Source organism: Pectinophora gossypiella, chromosome 16 (genome assembly GCF_024362695.1).
Source record: "Pectinophora gossypiella chromosome 16, ilPecGoss1.1, whole genome shotgun sequence".
Classification (NCBI taxonomy): Eukaryota; Metazoa; Arthropoda; class Insecta; order Lepidoptera; family Gelechiidae; genus Pectinophora; species Pectinophora gossypiella.
The window spans coordinates 7,137,739-7,161,556 of record NC_065419.1 but is presented as its reverse complement, the minus strand read 5'-3'; the positions used below and the strand labels follow the sequence as shown (position 1 = coordinate 7,161,556).

General features: G+C 37.8%; 1 protein-coding gene across 11 annotated transcripts in view; it reads right to left on the bottom strand.

Annotated features, from left to right (window-relative positions):
* Positions 1-83: 83 nt before the first annotated feature.
* LOC126373547 (probable cyclin-dependent serine/threonine-protein kinase DDB_G0292550) overlaps positions 84-23,818 on the bottom strand; it is a 36,832-nt gene continuing 13,097 nt past the window's right edge. Inside the window, exons 1-12 of one of the 11 annotated variants that reach the window (XM_050019680.1) lie at positions 22,608-23,285; positions 13,367-13,696; positions 12,668-12,694; positions 11,922-11,951; positions 11,391-11,533; positions 8,794-8,993; positions 6,510-6,634; positions 5,804-5,945; positions 3,732-5,618; positions 2,011-2,376; positions 1,648-1,880; positions 84-1,438 (exon numbers count right to left, since the gene is read on the bottom strand). In XM_050019680.1, the coding sequence (XP_049875637.1) occupies positions 1,206-1,438; positions 1,648-1,880; positions 2,011-2,376; positions 3,732-5,618; positions 5,804-5,945; positions 6,510-6,634; positions 8,794-8,993; positions 11,391-11,533; positions 11,922-11,951; positions 12,668-12,694; positions 13,367-13,696; positions 22,608-22,659 (3,768 nt within the window). In that variant the 5' untranslated portion in view covers positions 22,660-23,285 and the 3' untranslated portion in view covers positions 84-1,205. Of the gene's footprint in view, positions 1,439-1,647; positions 1,881-2,010; positions 3,598-3,731; positions 5,619-5,803; positions 5,946-6,509; positions 6,635-8,793; positions 8,994-11,390; positions 11,534-11,921; positions 11,952-12,667; positions 12,695-13,366; positions 13,697-15,603; positions 15,661-21,014; positions 21,371-22,607; positions 23,286-23,818 lie in introns of those variants that run through there. The other 10 variants (XM_050019670.1, XM_050019671.1, XM_050019676.1 and 7 more) reach the window with 10 other exon arrangements.

Sequence of the window (23,818 nt, the reverse complement as noted above, 5' to 3'; positions counted from 1 at the left end):
TAAAAGGAGGTTAATTTATATGTAATGGTTTTTTAAGACAGTTATTTTAGAATGTATATTAATTAATAAAAACTCCCAAAAAATATTATCGAAATGTTAATTTATTACATGATAAATTGTTATTTTATTAAAAACAATATACAACAGTAACTAAGGATTATTCATAGTTCAAAAACTTTGAAAATAAAATCAGTCTTGTTAAAATGGCCAACTATGTTGCAGACAAGAGACATTGTGAAAATCCTTGGAAGGGCGATTAATAATTATAAAAAATAAAATTGTTTTCGCTAACAATCGCTAAACAAAAATAAAAACGTACACAAAATTCTCCTAAAAACCCAGAATAAAGAATTGGCACTTAACATTATTTTAGATCCCATATTAAAACTTCGTTTCGAAACTCAATTATATTTTTGATTCGCCAATTGTTTCCTCATATCACAGATATTCAATTTCCAAGGTTGCGGCTCGAATGTGTTGGCTGTGTTGTAACAGAAATAAAAACTTTGCAAACAAAACAGTAGCTTAGCAAGTGAATACATACATTAACTCTAGCTACATGGGAAGGCACAAATTAGTTTTAAATAGCAATTTGGTAACATTTTGTAAAATAAGATGCATCATTCAATACATTACTATATTCGTAGTTCTAAACAAACGTAATCTTTGTTCCTTTAAAGGAAAGCTCATCAATTTCCCTAACATACTTAGCAATGGTCCAACATTGTCAATTTGTGCAAATATTTGTGTAGATACTTCTACTTAAATCCGAGGTATTTCATCATTAAATTACATTATTATATTCAACGTTATAGATTATTACAGATTATGATATTTGTAGTATATTTATCAAATGCAAACATTTCCAAATAGACAAAACAAAAGTATTATTCGTTGGTCATATTTCATGCAAAAATATTTCCTTCTATTCAAATCTCGCAGTATAATGTTTAGACCAATAAAATATTAAAAATCATGTCAGCTCTTTCATTTATTTTGCAGCTAACTTTTCAATATCGTTCGATATTTCGTCTCTTACAAATGTTTCAAATGAAGCGAGCAGGAATACTACCTCACAACACAGGTTGCATCATCTTTAAAAGAAGTCGCGGCAGCCGTGAAACGCGTGTGGTGCACAAATCACTCGTAAACCTAATTAACCGAAGCTTACGTCGCACAATCTAGACTAGAGATCTCACGGGGTCCTATACTACGAGTCGTTTGACGCCGCACTCGATGCAGAACTTGGCGGTGTCAACTGGGAATTTGCTTCCGCATTCATGGCAGAAGCGCGACAGACGCGGCGGCGGCACCGGCTCGCGACTCTCGCGGCCCTCGCGCCGCGCCAGCGACGCCTCCGACTCGCTCGAGCTCAGCTCCTGTCGCGGTCGCCACGTTGAGCTGCGTCGCGACGATGGACGTGAACTCATACGTTTTTCTGTACGCAAATAGGTATTTGAATCATTACAGAGTATTATACTTCTAACTGAAGACCTAGGCAACTATCGAGCAAGTTACACGCGAGTCGAATCTCCAGTAAAAATTGCACACCAGGATCTTTCTTTACATTCAGTCTCTACAATTAATAATAGCAATAACTAGTACACAATATATGATGATACTTTAGAAGTCGTAAATACAACTTACCATTAATTAAAGGATTTTCAATTTCTTTGCTCGGTGTAAATACATTGTCTTGTAGAGGTTCGTCCAACTCGGCAGAGCGCTCCATCGCCAGAAACTCTTCACTGGACACAGATCTGATGTCATCCTTCTGACATCCGCTTGAATCTGATCCCGCAATTTGGTCCAATGGTGATACACCATTTGATTCTTTTGAATTGCACACTGATAGTTTAGATGGCGATATTCTATTTAGACTGCAAGGAAAAAGGTTATTTAGAATTTAAACACGCATCAATATGAGTTCAATTAATGAATAATGCTAATATTGAACGCAAATTCAGTGATTGATTTGCACTAGCAATCATGTGCTGTATAAATAGTTACCTCACTAACCTGCTATAAGCCGAGTCGGCGCTCTTTCCATTAGGCGTGTAGTTGCCATTGGAAACGTGTTCACTCTTCTTGTTCTTCTTCTCAGACTTGACGCGAGATTCTCGTTTGGTCGTGCCGTTGTGTGATGAGCTATACCTCGTCTCTTTGTTCGACTGGTTACTATCTTTCTTTTCGGGCTCGTACAAGTTGTCGAATTCTTTCAGAGACTGCATTATGTCTTGCTCTAGTTGATCGGCTTTATGACGACTCTTCATACTGTCTGCTTTCTGAACGGTCTTCTTTTGAATGGAATCAAGGAGGGAGGAAGAACGCTTCACAGAGGATGGGAAAAGGCTCTCGCTCACGATATTGTTACTGCTAAAAGTGAGAGAATTTGATTTGTTAACCGGTAAAAGACCGTTGCTACTACTATGTACTATTTTGGGGGAAGAGCTAACGCTATTGAATTCTGAAGTTCTGTTGCTGTCAACAAGTTCAGACTGTTTCACTACACGAGTAGTGGAACTACAAGTGCGTTTGGTTTCTTTGTGTTTATGTATTTCTTCGTCAAACGAAGTCATAAACTCTTCAAGATCAAAGTCTTCGCACAGAGAATCGTCGTCCCTGATTGAGGTTTTGGAAGCTATGCTCTGCTCTAGAGATGACATTATTTTGTCATAATGTGCGCTTAGGTCATCGACTATTGTTGGGGCAGTAATTTTATTGTGGATATTATTATTAGATTCGATTTTATCAAGTTTCGTTAGTGAATCTTTGACACCGTTAGATTGAATGTTGTTATTTTTTAAATTACTACTGAATGATTCAAACTTAGCCGGCAAATTCTCAGTAGTAAGCAGCGACTCCATACTACTGATAATGTCGGGATTATTCAAAATGGTGTTCACATTTATGGGCAAGTTATCGTTTTCATTTATAAGTCTGGGATCAATATAGTTGCTGTCTGTCATGGAGGAGTTATCATCAGCAAGAATAGAATCAAGATTGACGAATTCCTTCTTTTCATCATCTCTCTTTATCTTGTCCAGTTTAACTGGCTGTTTGATAGTACTTCTTTGAAAACTGTGATACATGGACGTAGCTATCTTTGGAATCTTTTCTTTTGGTTTGGGTGTGCTGTATGCGGATGTGTAGGTGGAGAAAGACCTATTCAGTGTGTTACTGCGATTGAAATAGTTTTTCTCTGTTGTACTTATGTTTTCTTTACTAGACTTTGTAAATGTTGTGTTGAGTTTCTGACTAGACTTTTGTTTATCATTTCTGTTTATTCTGAATGAACTACACCTTCCACCAAAAGTGTTGGTCGTATTTTCATTGTTTGTGCTGCCAAACGATTTCATTCTCTGTAATGTTGGAGTTTTTTGATAGGTTTTGTTGAGAGAATCTTTCATCGTTTTAGGGTTGGTTGTACTAAGGTAGGACAGAGAAGGTTTTTCTTTCGCAGGACGTAAGATAGGGAGGGTACTATTGGGATTTTTACAGGAATTTTGTATCGATTTGGGAATATTTGTGTCTGAAGACATGAGTTCTTTCATTTGCCTAGCGGCTGATGCGAATGGGTCGTAGCTGTCGTCAATCCTGAAACATATTAGCAGGGGAATAGAACTATATACCAATTATAACGAAATAATTAATTTACTAAATGGTACACTTCAAATTTGAGGTTCAATAAGTAGATATGAAAGAAGGTATAGGGAACAAAGTACTCTAACCTTTTGTTGTCAATACGTGGCAGTTTGAGAGGCGGTGCTTCACCCGATATAGACTGAGAATCACTATCTTGATCCTTGACGAACGTCTGATTTTCTTTGTCATTTCTATTTTGTTCTCCAAGCATCTTAAATTTCCGATTCGACTTGAATATATTTTGCACTTTCTTCTTAGAGCACGCGCTTTTTCGTGTCGGTTTATTGTTTTCTGCTATTGATGGCAATTTAAATTCTAAAGACATATCATCTAAATAATTATTTTCTTCTATAACAGGCTCCGAACTCTTATCCTTTACAAATGTGTTCTCTGAAATATTCTCTTCTATTATTGCCTCCTTTACTTGCAACTGTCTTTCGTAAAACTTAAGTTCATAAACAGTAATATGCTCCATATCAGAAATATTTCTATTATCTTCTCCAGAGACGTCTTCGGAATTTTGTTCAGCTATTCCTAATTTTTCATTTACTGCATCGTTTCCAGCACCGGTAAGCAATTCTTGCAAGTCACTCTTTAATTCTTCTAGCGTAGCAGAAAAGTTTACCTTTGTTTCAGATTCTAAATTATCATCCGAGATAGTCTTATTTATTGCTTCAATGGAATTAGTCTTTGGCGTATGCAAAACTTCTACGTCCTTATCTATATCAAAAATAACTTCGTTAAAATTATGAGTACTCATCATTTTGTCGGTTAAGTTAATAAATTCTTCTAAGTCGTCGGGATTTTCAGTGAATTTTGTATAAGTATCGCCGCTTCCATGTCGAGGCAATGCATCGTTTTCATCATTAGCAGTATCATATTTGTTTTCAATAGAATCATCTAGTTCTCCACTCATATCATGCTCATAGTCCTCATCAAATTCTTCGTTGGATAATTCTCGCGTACGTTCTATTGCGTCTTCCTTTGTTTTGCAACTAAAATTACCTTCGCTGGTCTTTGAGTTTTCTTTAATTTCACAATCGTTAATCTTAATTTTGCACGTGTCGCTTCGAGATTCGCCAGATTGTGATTTAACATTTATATACTTATCGGAACCTGATAGACTTTCAGCTGAGGTTTGTTGTGTCAATACAGACACATTCTCTTTCGATTCGGGTCCAGTATCATAGTTCCTTGCTTGTATATCGCAAGAACTAACCATTGAAAGATTTTTGAATAAGAGTTCTACTTTAGGTTCAGGTAAGTTGTCCTCGCAAATCTGAATGTTGATTTTATCAAATTTGTCACGTGCGCTCTTTTTTCTGCCGGTTATTTTTTGATCTGCATTTTCATGTATAACGCAAGGAACACACGGGCAAAGTAGTTCCGTATTTATTCCTATAGATTGGTGGTTTCCATCTCGAGCTGAGTTGGATGTACACTCAAGGCTGTCTAAGCTGATTGTGCTTTCTTTTTTAACAGTGACTTTCGCTCTAGGTTTCTTGTCTTCGGTTTTCTTTTCCTTATTAATCGCAGAGATGTGAGTTTTCGTTACAACATGCCTACCCTTACTTGTGCTAGGTTTTGGTGAATCCATTTCCTTTACTTCTACTCTGGCGCTGTCCATTGCTTCTTGATATTCACGTTTGTTTTTGTTTATTAGCATCTTCCTTCGTACTGGTATTTGACTTTTATCAACGTTTTTATCAATATTTTGTTTCTTAGCATTGTTTGTAATAATTTCTTCTAGCTTCCGTTTCTCCGCTTCCTCGCGTCTCGCTCTTTCATCTTCCCGTTTAGCTTTATCTTCTCGTCGTTTCTGCTGCCTTTCATTATATTTACTTGCAATATCCTCCAACTTTTTCAATTGCTCTTGTTTTCTCAGACTCAACTTATTTTTTGGTTTATTTGCAATTTTCTTTATATTTGGGTCAGTGGTACTTTGTTGGACAGAGGTTGGGTCTTGGGGTTTTCTAGGAAGGGGAAAGGAAGGGAAGTTTAGTTTTGATAAGGCTTTGGTAACAAACAAGGAGAAATGACTGAATACGCGGAAAGAAACTAAATTTATTTTTATGTATAAACGTTAGAATACTTCCTTTCCCCTTATTTGCTAAGGAAGTGAGTACCATATCATATAGGTTACCGATGGGGTACATACCTGGAGCTGCTAAGATCCCTAGCCAACCTGGCCTGTCGAGCTTTGACGTTGGCGTCGCCGCACGAGTTGTTTGAATTGCGGGAAGTTCTGATTACAGGCACGTGAGGTGACGCTTCTTCGTGGTCATTGCTCGATACAGATTCTGTGAAACAATAATTTTGGTAGAGAATCTTCGGTATAGTTTCTACTATCATTTTTGAAAGGTAGTAAGTAGTAGGTAAGTATAACGTATATACAATTTTATAAATATTTTTCTGTATCACTTCTTGCAATACACTTTCATGTTGCTGTATTTTGCAATTTAAGACATGTTTTTACGCTGGTTATTTAGTGATTGGGAATCGTGAGCCCGTGTACCTAACAACTCGACAACTCGCTGTTGAAACGTTTCATACTGATACCACCATTCGAGGTGTCTCGATTCTTGTCGGTTAGACACAAAACATAACTTCAAGTATGCATTTCTTAAAAATTGAGAGCTGTACTGATTGCAAGCGACAGTTGATCGATTAGACGCCTTTGCTCTGTGGGACATTATGGTAGTTTATGTTATGTTATTATTAAAATAATGTTATGTTAGAAAGTTCAGTGAGGTGTGGGTACTTAGTTTATCTTGCAATGGTTGCAAGGTGGATGACCTCTGACTACCCCAATTGGGATATAGACGTGAGCTTTTGTATGTTTTTATTAATAAAAATGAATGTACCTGAAGCCCGAGAGCGTCCATGTTTGTAGTCCTCGTACTCGCGCGGCGGCGGCGGCGACACTCCGCGCGAGGAGTCCACAGACGCCGACCGACTGTTCGACGACTTCTCGCGCGACTGGGACGAACTGGAAGTGTTGATTATGACGTTTTATTTAATAAATTAGTAGTGAACGAGTGCCCTCTGCACTGGTTCCCAGGTGGTACCTATAGCCGAGCTGCATTGTGTGATGGATGCGGCAGAGACTTGGTTAGGGAAGCTTCAGCTGGATATATGATCCACGCAGGATATTTTATTTTTATCTGTCATACGCAATAATAATAATCTAATAAATTGAGAAAATAGGCTAGTTTCCAGCTAGTCAAATCAGTTAGTTAGTTATCAGTCTTTTACTAAACGTCATAATACGAAATTACTATAGAATTTGTGTAAAAAAGCAACTTGTGACGTCATAGAAAAACGTGACGAAATATCGCACTTTTTATAAAAAAATAAATATTCAAATTCATAAGTTAAATAGAAAAAAGAAAACCTTTTTGTCACCTTCAGTTCTGTCTATTTAACAATCAAAATTTCGTCATAAACCTAGGCACTATCCAATTATATGCCACTAGCTGTTACCCGCGACTTCGTCCGCGTGAAACCCTACTATTAAATCTATAGAAGTTTCATACGGTTGAATTTCACAAAATTCCGTCTTAGTGAGCACCTACATCTTAAAAGAAACCCCTACCAAATTAGAGATTCCTAGCACTTGTATTTTCTGAAATTTCGTGAAGTCGATCGGCAGTGAGTGATATCTACAAGTAGTAGTATATTGATTCACAAAAGTGAAGCCTGCAATTCCTCTTGCAAAACTGCTGCCAAATGAATTTTTCTGTTCCAACCCAGAGACGGATTTACCCTAAGCCGTGAAATACCAGCCGCCCCTTCTCAGCTAAGAAGCTGTAAAGAAGTAACTATCTCAATAGTATAAAAAGGCCAATATTTGGTCATCTGCATGATGACGTAATTGTCATGTTCGCTTGAGTATATTTTATGACATGATGAGGTCCGGCCTTAAGGGAAATATGTCAACGACTCAACACAGTTCATCTTAGAAATTTGTAAAAAAAAAATTGTAGTAATCTGGTCCGTCTCGGTCTAACAACGCATAGACGCATGCTCGCGATGTGTACACTTCACAGCTACAGCAGTGTAGCACATAATGATGTAAGCAGTCGTAGTCTAAACGAGTATGCATACGTTAAGGTTAGGCGAACATAACACTTGTCATTGCCGAGGTCAACTCAACGACATTAATTCACTAATCATGCGCATTACATTACGTTGAAGGTAATACTAAATCATTATAATTGCCGAAGACCATGTTATCCTAATGACAGAGCCATAAGTTGGAAGAAGAATATTTGTAGCGATTCTTAAAGTGTTCGCACTAAATTCGATGTGATCAGAGTCAATCTCATACGTTTATTACAATTGAGTATTGTCCTAGGTCCAAGATAAATTATGAAATTCTGATTACTAATTAAAGTCAGATCTAAAGGTGACAAAAACATTTTTCCTTTCCATTTAACTTATTTATGAATTTTAATAAAGAAAAAAATAATAATAAGTGCGACATTTTAGCACGTTTTTTTATGACGTCACAGGTTGCTTTTTCATACAAATTCCATAGTAATTTCGTGTTTAGACGTTTAGTAAAATAAAAAGTAACTGATTTGACTAGTTGGAAACTAGCCTATTTCAAGGATTTATTAGCACTGTGTTACTTTTGCCGTGCAGAGATCGCTGATGGCTGTATAGCTGTGGTGTGCTGTGCCGATGCTAAGCTTAGCTGTGCTGTGCTGATATAATTTAAGCTGAGCTGAGCTGTTATTTATTTTTACGAAATTATTTTATTTAACCATCAAAATAATACTCCTTGGTGGATTACAGTTGGTATAATCTAGCAAGGGCGATAAGAAGACGTAATATTCACAAGCAATTGATGTTTTTTGATGAGAGGACTTTGTCTTTTAATGCGCCTTATAACTTATCTACTAAGTTTTTGGAAATAGAGGATACACATCTTTATTTGATCAGGCGGACCCTCAGGGTGAGACTAGCATAGGCGGACCTTTCATAAACAAACCTGATAGTTGGCACCATAACGCCCGTGCGTTTAATTCAAAGGGAATTATCATAGGCTTTTCAATCTCGCAAAATAACTATAACTTTTGGGAAGAGATCCATTTAGGAAGTTATGAATACTATGATACAACTCTTTCAATCAAGTATACTAACCGTCTATTCCGCACAGGCGGCGCCTTGTATTGCGTGCGCGCATTCAATCGTTGTTTGGCGTCGGCGATGTGCGGCGGCGGCTGCGCGGGTGCCGCTGGTAATATCTTGGCCTTGTCCGCGCACCACTCCACGTGGCGTTCGAATGCGCGCACGCCGAACGCGCGATTGCAGTGCGGACATCTTTGAAGATCCGCCATTGGCTGTAAGGAAGGAAGTGCTAGTCTGAATCATTTATCTTCATATTTTTTCTTCCTGAGACTAACCTCAGCAACCCTGGTGTCAGGGTTATGAGCCATCAAAGGCACCTGGCATGGCTCATGTAACGACTACGTACTTACATCAGTAAGTAGTAACCAGGACAAACAGCTTAACGTGCCTGCCAAAGCACGGGTCATCTTACTTTCGGACAATCGGGTGATCAGTCTGTAATGTCCTAACCAAACTAGGTACCACTTAGCTATTATGTTTTCTTAAACGAAGACTGTTAAGCACCTGATTTTATATTTACAAATTTGTTATCGTTTATCGTTTGCTATTAGAAACAATTAGAAAGAACAACGATCTTTAACAACGAGAAAAATGATCCAAGATCTTGATCTTGGATCATTTTTCTTGGAAACAACCTTAAAATTCTCGACTGTGAACGTCATTGGAAATCATGCGATATTCCACGCCATTTGGGTATTTTTTGGAATTTGTTATTTTCCCTGTGAATATCGCCTTATTGTAGAAACCACGTAAGTGCCTTTTCGTATGGTGCTGTACAGTTTTATGAATAACGGACATAATATGCATCTTTTATCTTTGTTTTTGGGTATCAATGTTGACCCTTGTTATTATACCCAGGCACAACACATCTTCCACTAAAATAAAGAGGAGTAATATAGGTAGCAAAATAATTCTATAAATAATAATGGTCCAAATATCAAGCAACAATGCTTCTGACAAATCTTCAGGTTAGGTTAGGGGACTCCGTGTCCGCCCTGTAGTTCCGGGCGCAAGAATAGGGCTACGGTACCTTGTACCCTGTTTAGTACCCTGCTTGTCGTAAGAGGCGACTGAAAGGGGACACTGGGGATCGTGAGTGATAAGGGCGGGGGCCCGAACCACTCAACACACGATCTCCGGGATGGACGGCAATGCGATATGGCCTCGCATCGCCTTAAAACTGGGATGGCGTAGGGGTGGGGATCTACCCCGGGACGCGCTTTAGTGAAAGCAAGTGCGAGGGGAGCACCGGTGCGTTCGACAGAGATCCCGGAGCTCCCCGACATGCACAGCAGAGGGCCATCGGAGGGGTTTTAGTCGGTAGGAGTCCGACATAACCTCATCGCTCCCCCGGGTGGCGAGGTATCCATGAGGATTTCCCCTTCGTTACCAAAAAAAGGGACTCCGTGTAAAACGGAATAACGCTAGGAAGATGATAATGATGTACCCGAGTGATGAGAGTAGGTAATTATCGCGGTAAAGCTGTAAAACGCCATCTATATTGTTTTTGGTGAACGCAGCTGGGAAGGACTCATTAATTATAATGCGGGTGAAAACTGAGACGGCATTTTTTTTCCTGGATTGAAAGTAGATTATCTATTCTGAGGTTTTGTTAAGAAAGGTCACACTTGCATAACATTCGAGGAAGTTTACTCCGACTAGAGATTTCAATACGAACGAATTAGCTTCTAATTAACATAACTAAGGATTTACATGACAGTTTGTATACTTGCAGGCTCTTTAGAATAAGATATTCATCCTTTGGAGAATAACATGACGAGATGTGTACCTAAGTAAGTATTCTGTAACCGCCTTCGTGGTCCAGTGGATGTCAGGAGGTCCCAGGTTCGAATTCCGGTGGGGACAAATTACAAAAATCACTATGTGATCCCTAATTTGGTTAGGACATCACAGGCTGTTCACCTGATTGTTCAAAAGTAAGACGATCCGTGCTTCGGTAGACAAGTTAAGCCGTTGGTCCCGGTTACGTTGGTTAGTCGTTACATCAGTCACGTCAGGGGCCTTTGGCGGCTCAATAAAACCAAGGTTGATAAGGTTGGTCATCCACCTCACAACCACATAATATGAAATACAATATTTTTATATTATGAACCCTTATCTACCAAATAAAACGCAGTAAAACACATGCATGTCTGGGATATCATATTTATATCCGTTATCCGCATCTGCACATTGATCGATGAATCAGGAGCACATGCAAACAATGTTTTCTCTTCAATAGTCCCAACTCGCGAAGGGAAAACCAGCCCAATACAGGTTAAGTCATACACCTCCGAAACGCATTTCTCGGGAATGTCGGTTTCCTCGCGATATTTTGCTTCATAATTTACGATACGATCCAAATACGAATTCGACAACAATTTAGAAAATCATTGGTTTGGGCCCGAGCTGGATTTGAATCTGCGACCTCACCAAATATTCTTCCAACCACGGCATCTTCGGCTGCTATACTACCTACTTCTTTTATTCATGTTTGTGATGAGCTACTGAACGCATCTTGCAAAAAATATTAAAACTCTATTGTTAATTATGAAATCGGGGGGCACGGTAGTGCTCCCGCCGAGTCTAGTTAATGTTATTCAACATACCTTAGATCCTTTAATGACGTTCTTAACCGACGAGGCTTTAGGCTTGGGGGCCACTTTAGCGGTGTTCGGGGGGCTCTTTTCTAGGAAGGGGCTGTTCTCCGGCAGACCGAAGTTCTTTGGCAAGTACTGTTCCAAGTCTGTTCCTGAAACATGGGGATGGTTGTTTAGAATGGTTTTTACGTGTAAAATGGGTGATAATGGGATATAAGTTTAAAGCTCTGTGATGTTTTTTAGTCAAGTAGTAACATGATTTCTGCTTAGGGATCGAAACGGGGTAAGCGAATTGTATTTTTGAAAATGCTTAACTACTTTTCTGAATAAGTTTTTAGGCAACGTTATTAAAGTCTTCCGTAGTATTTAGTGGCGTGTATAAGCTATACTGAAATAGGGTAATAAATTGTAATATTAATATTTGATCGTTCTACTGCTGTCTATCTGCCTATTCTTCGTCTAGTATTTTTAAAATTTAGTATTATTCAAGCAAATACTAGACAAGTTTGTCACACTTTAGGCCGCATAGTCGTCACTTACCATTAGAAGAGATTGCGGTCAAACGCGAACCTATTTTCAATAACAAAAAAAAGAATAGGTAAACTTATTTTTTCATTGCTTAGTAAACATAACTTATTCACAGAACCAATCTGCAAGGAAGTGACTTAACATGTTCTTGCGATTAACAAATATACAAGTATTCAAACTTAACAAATATGATGCAAGCAAGTAACAAGACAAGCGTGCATTTATTGAATTAATTAAGCACAATGAACCATGCTGCTATGTGTTAGAGTGGGTGTATGTTGCCAAATGCTCGATATACGTAGAAACCAAAGGTAGGAAACATATGATACATATGTAAATATGATGTCGTTAAAATTCTTAAGACATAGATGTTTGTAGACGCAATAGTCACAATTCACGTATACATTTTATCTGGTAATATTTACTTGATAAATATTTGAGATCTTTTTTACTAAAACTAATATTCAGAGCTGTTGTATTTATTTATAATCTTATAACGACATAGTATTTTATTTTTATAGTTTTCAGAAATCACGTAGGTGCTAGGTACAATATGTAAGTGCGACAATTTATAAAGCATCGTTTAGTAGGTGTATTATGTACGTGAAATAGACAATACACAATGGAAGCATAAGACAACATGTCATGATTGTCACATGTATTTGCCCATGACCCGGCTAGTGTTAGTAAAACGTTCACATCAGATGTCACAGTTAGATCGAGATGGTAATGAAAATGTAAACGATCCACCAACTCACCAGTTTCACCATTCGGAGTGGCCAGCCCTTATTACCCACAAAACAAAATTTTCCTTTTTACAAAACATATTTAAAACATGCTTAATAGTGTACAATAATAAAATAATCACTTGGAACAAAAATAAAAGGTACCAAAATTATACATAAATACGACATGCCAATTTTTTTCAAACTCGTTTGATTAAACATACTTAATAAAAAATATTCTGAAAATATGCTACTTTGAAGCATGTACACGATTGCAACTTCTAAATAATAATTGATCCATGCCGTCTAAAAAAATGAAACCAATAGTTGTACATAAATAAGAACACCATTTACCCAAAACGTAAAGGTATTAGTCACCCACCACCACAAATACCCACCACCGAAAGTACAAATATAAAAAATACTTTACACATAATTATGTCTGTGGTAGTCAATAGAGAATAAAATGATACGTTAGAACGAATTAATATTCCTATTAGTTTCCTTATTCTTCACTCTATATTGGACACTCTCTATTAACTTGCCAAGCGAATGGCCAAGTTCAAGAAGTCCCTAAGTCCACTTATTGCTAAGGATGCTTTGCACTATCACAGTTATGGATCAGTAATTAAGTTGGCTTTTATAACTCTAGGCAATATGGACACTTCTCTAGACACTTATTGAACTTTGCCATTTAAGTATTTGTAAAAGCTCCAAAATGTCTATAATTACCTTCACGCCGTTGCCTGGACGAGTCGAACGTCTTCCTCTTTTTGACGGTCATCTTTTCGCATATTTTGACGTGTTTGGCCAGCGACTGGGGGACGAAGGTGCGGCTGCAGACCGGGCATGGCATTAGTGGGAGTGGGGCCGAGGGTTCAGGAGACACTGGGGCCACAGGGTGTGTGGGGACAGGCGGGCTGGGCGGCGGGCCGGCGCGGGACGGCGGTGGCGTGCGGAGGATGGGCCGGAACGAGTCCGCATGCGCCGGCGCCGCCTCGCGCCCGGGGCTCGGCGACGCAGAGCGGGAAGACTTCGCTGATTCTTGGTGGTGCCGCTTCCCTGAAATAACGAGGGGAGTTTTTAAAATTTGAGCCCAAAACTTAGATAGGTACTCTCTTCTAAGAACTTCTTCGGAGAACGTTGGATTCAGTTGTTATCATCTCCTAATGGAAATCTCCGAATTTAAGAGTCATTGTTTTAATTGCCAGAATCGTTAAATGTCTACAATACACTTTCATCAACTTTTGAGTATCTACTTAATAGTCAGTGCAGTGCATGTGTAAAGAACCCAGCTTTTTCCAGGAAGGATTTGTGCCGAATGAATAGCAAAATACAGGGGAAAAGTAGAAAGTTGTTCTATAGAAAGTAATATACAGAAGACTAAGAATTATCATCCATTTTCAGACGGCGCGAGGGTAAACACGCGATAAATAAAGTCCATCCAATTACCTAAGCTCGTGCCTTCAAGAATAGCAAATAATTATGTAAAATATACAATGCAATATATATAGAAAGGCAAGATAAGTTATCGCGATAAAGTAAAAGATCGTTTTTTTTTAATAAAATGGCCTATTTTAAAATCTAACTAGAAATAAAAGAATAAGTGGTAACGGGCGTTGAGCTCACGCAAGGGCAAGTGGCGGTAAATATGACGTAAGTAGTTACAACCTCCATATTGATTATGTACCTACATTACGGACTAGGTCACGCGATCTACCCCAAGGACTTTTTTCGTGAAAATCGCAATAATAAAAGCAAAGTCGTTTCCACAAAATCGCTATAAAAGATAGAACTGGAAAGGGTTAGTTTGCTAAACTTACAAGTTTTAAGTTGTTGTCGTATGCGTAGAGATGGAAATGGATAATAGTTCCATTTGTATTAATGAACGAAATACGTACATACATAAACTCACGCCTATTTACCACCGGGGTAAGCAGATTATGGAATTCCATTTGCGTTATTTTTCATTTGTATGAACGAAGTCGTAATTTGAAACAGATTACGTTGGCCAAGTCAAGGCCAAACAAATTAAAAAAAACTTTGGACTTAGAAAATTATTTAGAGCCAGCACAGGACAGAATCCTTGCGCAAAGATCTGAAGCTGAACTTCGACATGATTAGCGGACGATGACCCACAAGGCAATCCGGATTTGAATCCAATCCCCTTTACGCTGCTTAAAAGTGAGAGCCTAATAAGATCAGCCACTTTCAGAATCTATCAACTGATGCGATAAATGCTAATCTGTCAGTTCCAAGAACGTTAAATACACACTGCAGAAACTACTAAAAAACAACTTGGCTATTGCACCATGTAATTAAGCCAAACTGAGTGATGCAACAGGTAATTAAGTACTTGGTTACCGATTTACGAGCAACTCGTGTGTGGGCGTCAACGCAACTTAGGGGACAGTCCTAAAACAACAATAACAGGATGAAACGATCAGTTCATATTACTTCTTGACGGAAACGACAAAATAATAAAGAGTGTACATGTAATAGATGATGATGAAAAGATTGCGTTAAAGGGTGGTTCTTTCGAAACCGAACGTCAATATCATTACCATAAACGTAAAAATATTCTAGAATCCTTTGTATTTTTATATTCAGCTAAAACTTATGCAGCTCACTTATGTAAGTTGTAACTGGATATTTGCAAAGAGACTTTTAGATTGTAGGATATGTAGGACAAAGAATCTTTAGATTGTAGGATATTTTTGCATTAACATCTTCCCGTTTTTCACAAGGTACGTTTACCTAACCTGAAGATGCATTAACGGTAATTACCGTTAAAATATAATTATATTTGCCACTAGTATTCGAAGATTCACCCTGAGATATAAAGATGATGAACTAGATAAAGCAGAGTAAATTTTTGACAAGGGAAGAAAATAACCCAAACAACCCGTGTGCAGTTTGCAAATATTTGAAGAGTCTCGTGTGGTTAGTTCAAACTGGGGTTACTCAACCTGTCCTGAAACGGTCCCAATCCCATGAAATCGACCGCGATGTCCCCTTTTCGCCTCCTGAAAGATATGAACCAAACACATTTTTTAAAGAAGTGACCTTTAAGTTCTAAAAGGCCTTCATTAGATGGGTGCTCATAATGAAATACTCAGTTTGGTAAAATAAAGAGAGTATAGTGGAGGTTAGTTTGTCGGTTAGTGATAATTAATTCTAACTGAACGCTGAGTGGCTGTTTCCTTCTCAGTCAGTCAATCGCATATTCCGGTCCGGTATTGACACAGATAGTTTATGTAATAATCTACGCGTATAATTATTGATATGCGAAACCAGAATAGTGACCTTGACTCTGCTGTGTAAACGAACAAAATTATGCACAGAATTTATATAAACGTTTTAGTTACCTATCGATTAAGAATTTATAATTAAGCTATATTATTTTGGTGCGAAGTTTATAATGATAAAAATCAAATACTAATAACGAAACTAATTTGGTTTTTACCTTTGGAAGGTCGTGAACTTTGCTTCAAGAGATTGATGTTTTTACTTTGAAGACGGATTCATAAAAAATATTGATGAAGATAAACAGGATTCAGTGAACATTACTGCGTAGGTATTGTTCCTAAATTAAATGTCGGTGATCGTGGTTTTTCCATAACGTTTAAAACCCCCTCATAAATGTGTCGATAAAGTGAGCCAGGTGGCTGAACTCGGATCCGGCGCAGGCGCATCCCAATCGAGGGCGTTCGAGTGGCGCACACGTCCCGACTACTAATTGACTTTACTCCAACCGGTACTGTTCTGTTCTAAAACTGGACAGCGTTATCTCCTCGGATTTCTTAAGAAAGGTTTTTGGAGCAACGGTCAAAGAAAGCGCATTATAATAGCAGTTAAAACATCTCTTGAATGTTATCAAGAAAATGTCAGAGTATATTGGCAGTAATGGTTAAATGTCAGAGCACGATTAAGTCCAGCCAGTCATCCAATCATTAAACTAACAGGATGTGAACTAAACAGTAATGACTTTAAACAGTGCAGTAGACAAGCACCAAATTGTTTAATGCGGGGAAGTAGCAAATAATAGACCTCCGTGTTAAGTCAATTTTCGTAGCACAGATACAAAAATACCCAATAAAGACTTCCCTGAACCTTTCCACGAAGATCTCGTCCTGAATGCAAAGGAGTTGGAATTAGATATTCACGGTGCATTGCCCACGTGTTCAACAACATGAATCGGTACAGGTTTTATTTAACGTTGGAGCCTAACAAGCGAACCGCTGTCTGGGCCACGCCGACAGTCTGGCGTCGAAGGATACGGTTTAAGACACGAGAGAAGTGCAAAACACTGACTCATTACCAGTAAATTCAGTTGTTCAAAGCAATTCGAACTTTCCAAATACGATTTCACGTAACGTTTTCGAATGAGTATAAACAAAGGAACGCAGATCTTAATAACAGATATGGAAATATGCGGTGCAAGATGGAGGCTAACTTCCAACATAATTATGCGCAGAGGGGGTCTCGACCTATGCCCTGCACTCTGAATATGGATGCAAGAATAGCTTTTACGTTCACAAAGTTTAGCGTAATTGTTATAACTGTTATGAGTTTCGTTTCAAAGTTACATAAAATGTGAGTGATTTGTCACGCTAGTCCATTGTGACTTGCACGGAAGACAAGTTTTAATTGGCGGGTAACACAAAATTCTTCCTGTGATCGTATCTCAAAAGAAACCAGCCGGATTAATAATAATATTGAGACTGATTTAAAACTATATAGTAGTTAAACTCCTATGATATCGTGTCATCTCTGTCGCGGAGATTGATAGGGTATTATTAAGATGGCAGATATAAGTAGCGATTGTTTGAGTCATCTATTAATATTAAAAACAGATAACATGACGCGAGTCAATAACGCAGTTATCAGATTGATAAATACTGAAAAGGAAACAAGATTAATAGTTTCTGATAATGGTGGGAATATTTAGGTCGCTGAAACTCAAACATTCTAACATCGACTTTGTCGCAATATAAATCGAAATCTAAGACAAAAGAAAGAACGAAATCCAAAAGAATGAAAGAAACTCTAAATGAGGAAGAAATATGATACGTTATAGATAGACATTGGAATTAAGGCATCAATTAGGAAAGTTTACAGACTGCAGGTGCGTTAGGAGGGTGAAGAGGACAGGCCAAACGAAATGTGTCGAGGGGTGACATCGTATACGTTAGTGCCTGGCACCGGAACAATACGGAACATTCTAGAGGTGTTTCTGTGAGGAGAATCGTCTTGGAACCACAACTTCAAAAACTTGAACAAACTCGAGTAGTAAACGTGAGTAAACAAGGAAAATATCGCGAAGATGGTATGCATGAATAGCATCATTACTCTGATGTTGGCTGCCACGTTGTATAATACGATCTTAATCATTTACTGGTATATTCTATTCTTGACATTGAACTGTAGAAGGAAAATCTTGCATCGGCGCTAATGGAGATGGATAAGGCATGCACCAGATAAACCTAATAAAGAATGCAACCCGATAAGGCAATGTACTAAAATGGCATAATAATGTGGCGACCGATACGTTTATTGAACACTTAAATACGGGTCGAGGTACAGTTGTTTACTACGCCGCTTTTTTTTTCATTTTATGCTAAGTAAAAAGTTAATAACATCAAACGGTCGACATGTTAGCGGAAAAGGTTATTCTATTAATATTCTGGCGGCCTATAAAGCCGGATAGCAACCAAGGTAAAAAAAGAGTTATCCCAACTGGTATAGCCATCACAGGTGATATAAAAATTTAGACAGAAATAACATGCTTCCATTTTTGTGTCAAAGCGGTGGAAAAATTACCAAATGGCACATTTGGAAAAGTTAACTACTAATTTAAGTCATAATAATAGTTTTGTGTAAGAAGAAATATTTACGTGTTAGATCAAATAAGAAAGCGTATCTGAATTACGAACTTAATTATGACCTACAATTCGCGTGAACGCAATAAAGCACAAAATTACTTCCTATCTGAGTAAACATTCGATGAAGATTACTCGGAGTGACCGCTTTTTGTAACCATGAACTTCAGATTCAGCATAAAACATAGTAAATTATGTAAATATTAATATAAGGGAAGCAAAAACGTCGACTAAAACTCTAAATATCTGGCGTTTGGTTCAATACGTGACATAAAAATAATTGAACCGTCAATAGAACAGTCTAGAAAGGGCTCGTATTAGAACAATATGAAAGTAACGTAAAAGTCAAAAGAAAAGAGAATGTCACAAAACTTTTGATCAACTACAACATATAAGAAATATATCTAGGTAAAACTTAGTTACACGATGTAACAGCGATAACTGAGAGAGAGATGATCGTTCTTATCAGAGGCTTGCCCTCATTATATGTATTAGAGGACATATTTGTTATACTTAAATGATCAATTTTAAATCACAGCTGATAAAGCATCTTACGCAAACTAATTTTAACGTAAAAATTGCTAGCCTGGATCCTTGCGTCACACAGGCGTCATCGTTAACGATAGATAGATAGGTTATTTAATTAATTTAAGCTATATTCATAGATCCGGGTCACAAGTCGTGTGACAAACTAGTGAGAGGTAGTGAAAACAAAGTGCCTGCCAATCTTGATTACGAACTAGTGACAACACCAAAACTCCAGTTCGACAGTCGCCCGACACGCCTTGTCGATCAATCCCACTCTTCACTCACGACTGACGTGAGAACGAGCTGAGAAATTGAGAAATAGTTTCAAAGAAAGTACCCCAAAGAATTATCTTTCTTAAAACAACAGGCATCTTCATTAGACAATGCTGGATTTTTCCAAAGAAATGTTCAGACTTCAGTCTCACTCGAAATGTGTCCGTGAGAACTAACGCATGCAAACAAGTTCTATTCCCAGTTTGCATTGTTGGTTCACGCCTCTTGCGTAAATAAAGGTCAAACGAGTAAGTTTTAAGTTACATGTACGCTTTTTGTACTATCACCACGTTTACAGCTAAAATTATTTCCTATTCAAGTTAAAATGGCAAAAAGGTTGCGCAAACATTCCACAAACCCGTTTTTCGGAAACTAACAAATTCTTTAGAGTAGAAATACAAGTACGATTACAACATTAGCAGCTCTAAGATTTAAGATAAGCAGTTACCTGGTTAAAAATTTTGTTACTAAAATAAATAAATACTAAGTGAAAGCAAAATATCATATTTCTTGCATTGATAAATAAATAGAAATCACTATATTCACGTTCCTCGGCATCGACCGCTCGATTTCGTATCATAACCCGTCTATGAAAACTAATATTGCATTGCATCTCAAATGTCTCGGAAGTATCCGAATACGGCGGGTTTGTTATCGAGATAAGTGTATTTGGTTTGTCGATTTCACAATCGCCTTTACGAGGACCGTTTCGATTCTTCGAGCAGATTCATTACTTGCGGGGCAAATTTATGCGCATGTTCAATGGATACAATATCATAATTTTTAGCAATTCAATTCTTCGAATGAGTTATCTTTGCGCAAGTGTTTTGTATATGGGCAGAGGAGACAAAGTATGTAAATTGAACTACTTTCAACGATCATCAATTTATTTAAACCGTGCGTGATAATGATGAACGATTTCTTGAAGTATGGAACAAAAAAGATCATTTATATTTTCTTGTGAGGACGATAATAAAACAATGGAATGACGTAGACAGACGACATTTAACCCGCATACATACACGTCCACCAGATAATAATTTAATATGTTATTACCACAAACGACAATGTCAGGGTTTACAAGTAGTAATAACAGATTATTAGATCTAAGATTTCTCTTTAACTTTATCAGCAAAAAAATCTTATCATGGTAGTAATAAAAATGTTGTTGACTGAGAACCGTATTCCGTACCTAGTAGTTTAGAAAAATAAGAAATATAAAACATTCCGTTTAACATATTCGCAACAGCACGAATTTGTAATTTCTCACGACTAAGTTTGCAGTACCCCGTGGAAGAAGTGTATAGAATGTAATGTCATGACATGTCATTGTAATGGTGAGATTGTGCAAAATGAGATATGAATGGTAGGTGGAGTCATATGACCGGTGGAAATGATTAATGATCTGCCAACTGAGACTCAGAAAAACAAAAACTCTATTAACCCACCGTCGGTAATAACGTCTTAATTTACTAGTGTATGAAGTTAGCAATCAAATAATAAGCGTTGATGATTCGATTTAACTTTACTGATGAAGTAACCCAGGGACAATTTGATTGAAATAAACATCCACAGTAAAATTACAAACACCAAGAACAAAATACTCTAATGAAGACGTAAAATAAATACGCCAACTTTGAAACATACAATATCCTTAGGTATTTTAACAAAGTAGAATACATTAAGAGGTTTCTCACCTTTCCTGCGATAAAAGGGAATACCGCAAGGCATTTTGGATTCAGAATTTAAATGCACACAATTCCACTGTACTGCATGTGACGCTGTTGGCGTTATCTTGTAAACTGAACACAAAACAATGGCGTAAGCACTAGGCATCCAATAGCTGGCTAACACCACGTGCTTATCAGTCAGGCATTACGCTAACCTACGGTAACCTAGCTATCTATACCTAGTAACTATTTATTTACTCTGTTAGCATAACACTGTTCTTATAAGTCGCTATAGGTAACAATTTAAACTGAAGAATAATGATCAAAATGTACAATTGAATTCTCTTGTTCGATTTACACTACGCACGAAGTTATAGTGATAATGCTAAGAACGTGTTCTCAAGAATACTTCAAGAAATAAAATGATTGAGTAGTTAATAGTTTTGTATATTTATTTTCCATCAAACGGTGTTCTAACAAGTGTCATTATGAATGAGCTGAGTTAGAGTAAACAATATTCATGAATACGAATTTTATAACTCAACTGGTTTTACAAGGTAATTTTGTATTCATTTGACATTTGTAGTGTAGGTATTGTGTATTTGTGTGTGATACTAATTCCATATTATTGTAATTTTCACGTTCCACCTATTCGACTTTAGGTATGTCTGGCCGTATAATTTGGTTCTTATTTATGTATACTCGTTTCTATGGTACGAATTACGTCTAATCTTTCTTTATGGTGTTTGGTCATTTATATAATTAAAGAGTCCGTGGTTATGGGCTTCCGTCATCGAGGCAATCTTAATAAATATAGAAGGAACAAACGAACGGGCCGATGATATATAACGTGCATCTCACACCTTAAAATTGATGGCCCTTTTTAAATTTTATTCTATCGCGTCGGCATTTATTATTAACTATGGAAGAGCAGCTGAGCAGCTGTTTGTAACAATCAGGGCTACAAATGCAGGGGAAAAAATCGGCCCAGCTGCTTGCGTGAAGAAACGCAACTGTGGACAACATTCCTTGTGTGAACGATAAAATATCCCAGCAATGCCAAGTGACACACAACGCGACAATTTGCTACTTTACTGGTGTAGTAAAAATTAAAGACTAATCAATTTTCTACTAATACTGATCGTGGAAAGAATTTGTCTTTTGCTACTGCTAATTATGAGATAATTGTACGGTTAATTAGCAGATCATTGTATGATAGATAAGATTTTTGACTATGTAAAATTATGAAGGCATGACGTGATTTGTTTTATCTTATTTTCTTACAGGAGATTGCGGCATAATCTCACATTTCATGCACTTCTTCCACTGGATACTCAAAACTTAGTCATGAGAAATTTCAATACCCCAGCGATACCAATTATGGGTTAGATCCAAGTAAAAGAGTCATGAAATTTAAACTGGAGTACGGTGTTTATAAATTTAAATCATGTAGGTCCTACATACAAGGCCTAACTTGAATCTAAAAAGAATAAATCAATCGACAAATAGAGGGCACGTGACAAAATCCTTCAACAAACCAATGCTTGGAAAATAAATCGCATTGACTGATGACACATTTTGTAAACATAACCAGATGGATTATGGAAAACAAATATTCACCTTTCTTAGATCCGAATAAAGACTTGAGTTTGGATAACGTCCGCTTCTTCATTTTGGCAAGTGGTTCTCACGCTGACACGCCAGATTCACACACAACTGTTGTAGACATTAGTTCAGACAGAAATACACTCGGCACTGCGTCCTCAAGTTTTTCAGGCTGTCGGCTTTTTGCTCCTTTTGCCGCTCTTATTTCCGTGCACGAAAATAGGTCCAACGTTACACTTGCATCGGCGCAGACGCATCACTCATACGTACGCTGTTCCTAAACACCCCACACTTAATGAGTTCTAAAAGGACGAACAAAAAGATGAAAGAAAATTACGTCCGCACGTTAGACAACACCGGCGAGTACACACACCATCGCCGCCCTTGTTACCCATTTACATCGTTATCTTGTTACCTCCACTTATCAATTATCGCAGTAAACAAACTTCAAGTGATAAAGAAGTGCCAAAAAATATAATTTTAACACAACACGCGCACGAGTTTACGGAAAACGTTCGAGTAGAATACTGAATGACCTTAAAATTCGATACATAAAATAGATAAGTGTCGTCGCGATAGGCGTAACCAATCGTAACGAAGACGCGACTCCACACTATTGACCTTTTATATATGAGGAATAATTTGAATGAAACGATTTGAAATGTTTCAGGCGGGAACCGCTGCGGCGGCTATTCTTGGTGGTGCTACGAACGCAACTAACACGCAGTGGCGCACGCGCAGCACGCGAGCATAATAGACAACTGACCGGTGCGTACCGGGCTGACACAAAAATTACTATAAAGCCACGAGTCCTCTTCCGTTAACAAAATCCCGTTTCCGTCCGAACCCAATCAAGCGGTGAAATGAAATGAAATGGAATTGGAACCATTAAGTTGCCCGTTTGAACCGTTCCAATGGCGCAGTGGTGACAACACCGGAGACAACGTATCCGCTGGCTCTTTTAAAAATGGAATTTAACGAATGGCACTTTCGGGAAGAGACCCGACTCGATGGGTAGAATGGCTCCCCGGGCATAAATCACAAGGGTGTGAGAGAAATAAGAATACACACTTGGCCGAAGGGCGAACGAGACAAAAAAGAGCAAAAAATTCAAAAGAATTTCGAGAGGCACATGAAAAAAGTTGCGGCAATCACATGCGAGTTGTGAATTGAATGCATGAGTAATGTAGTTGAATGGAACTGGGTAGTAAACATTTACCTAAAAA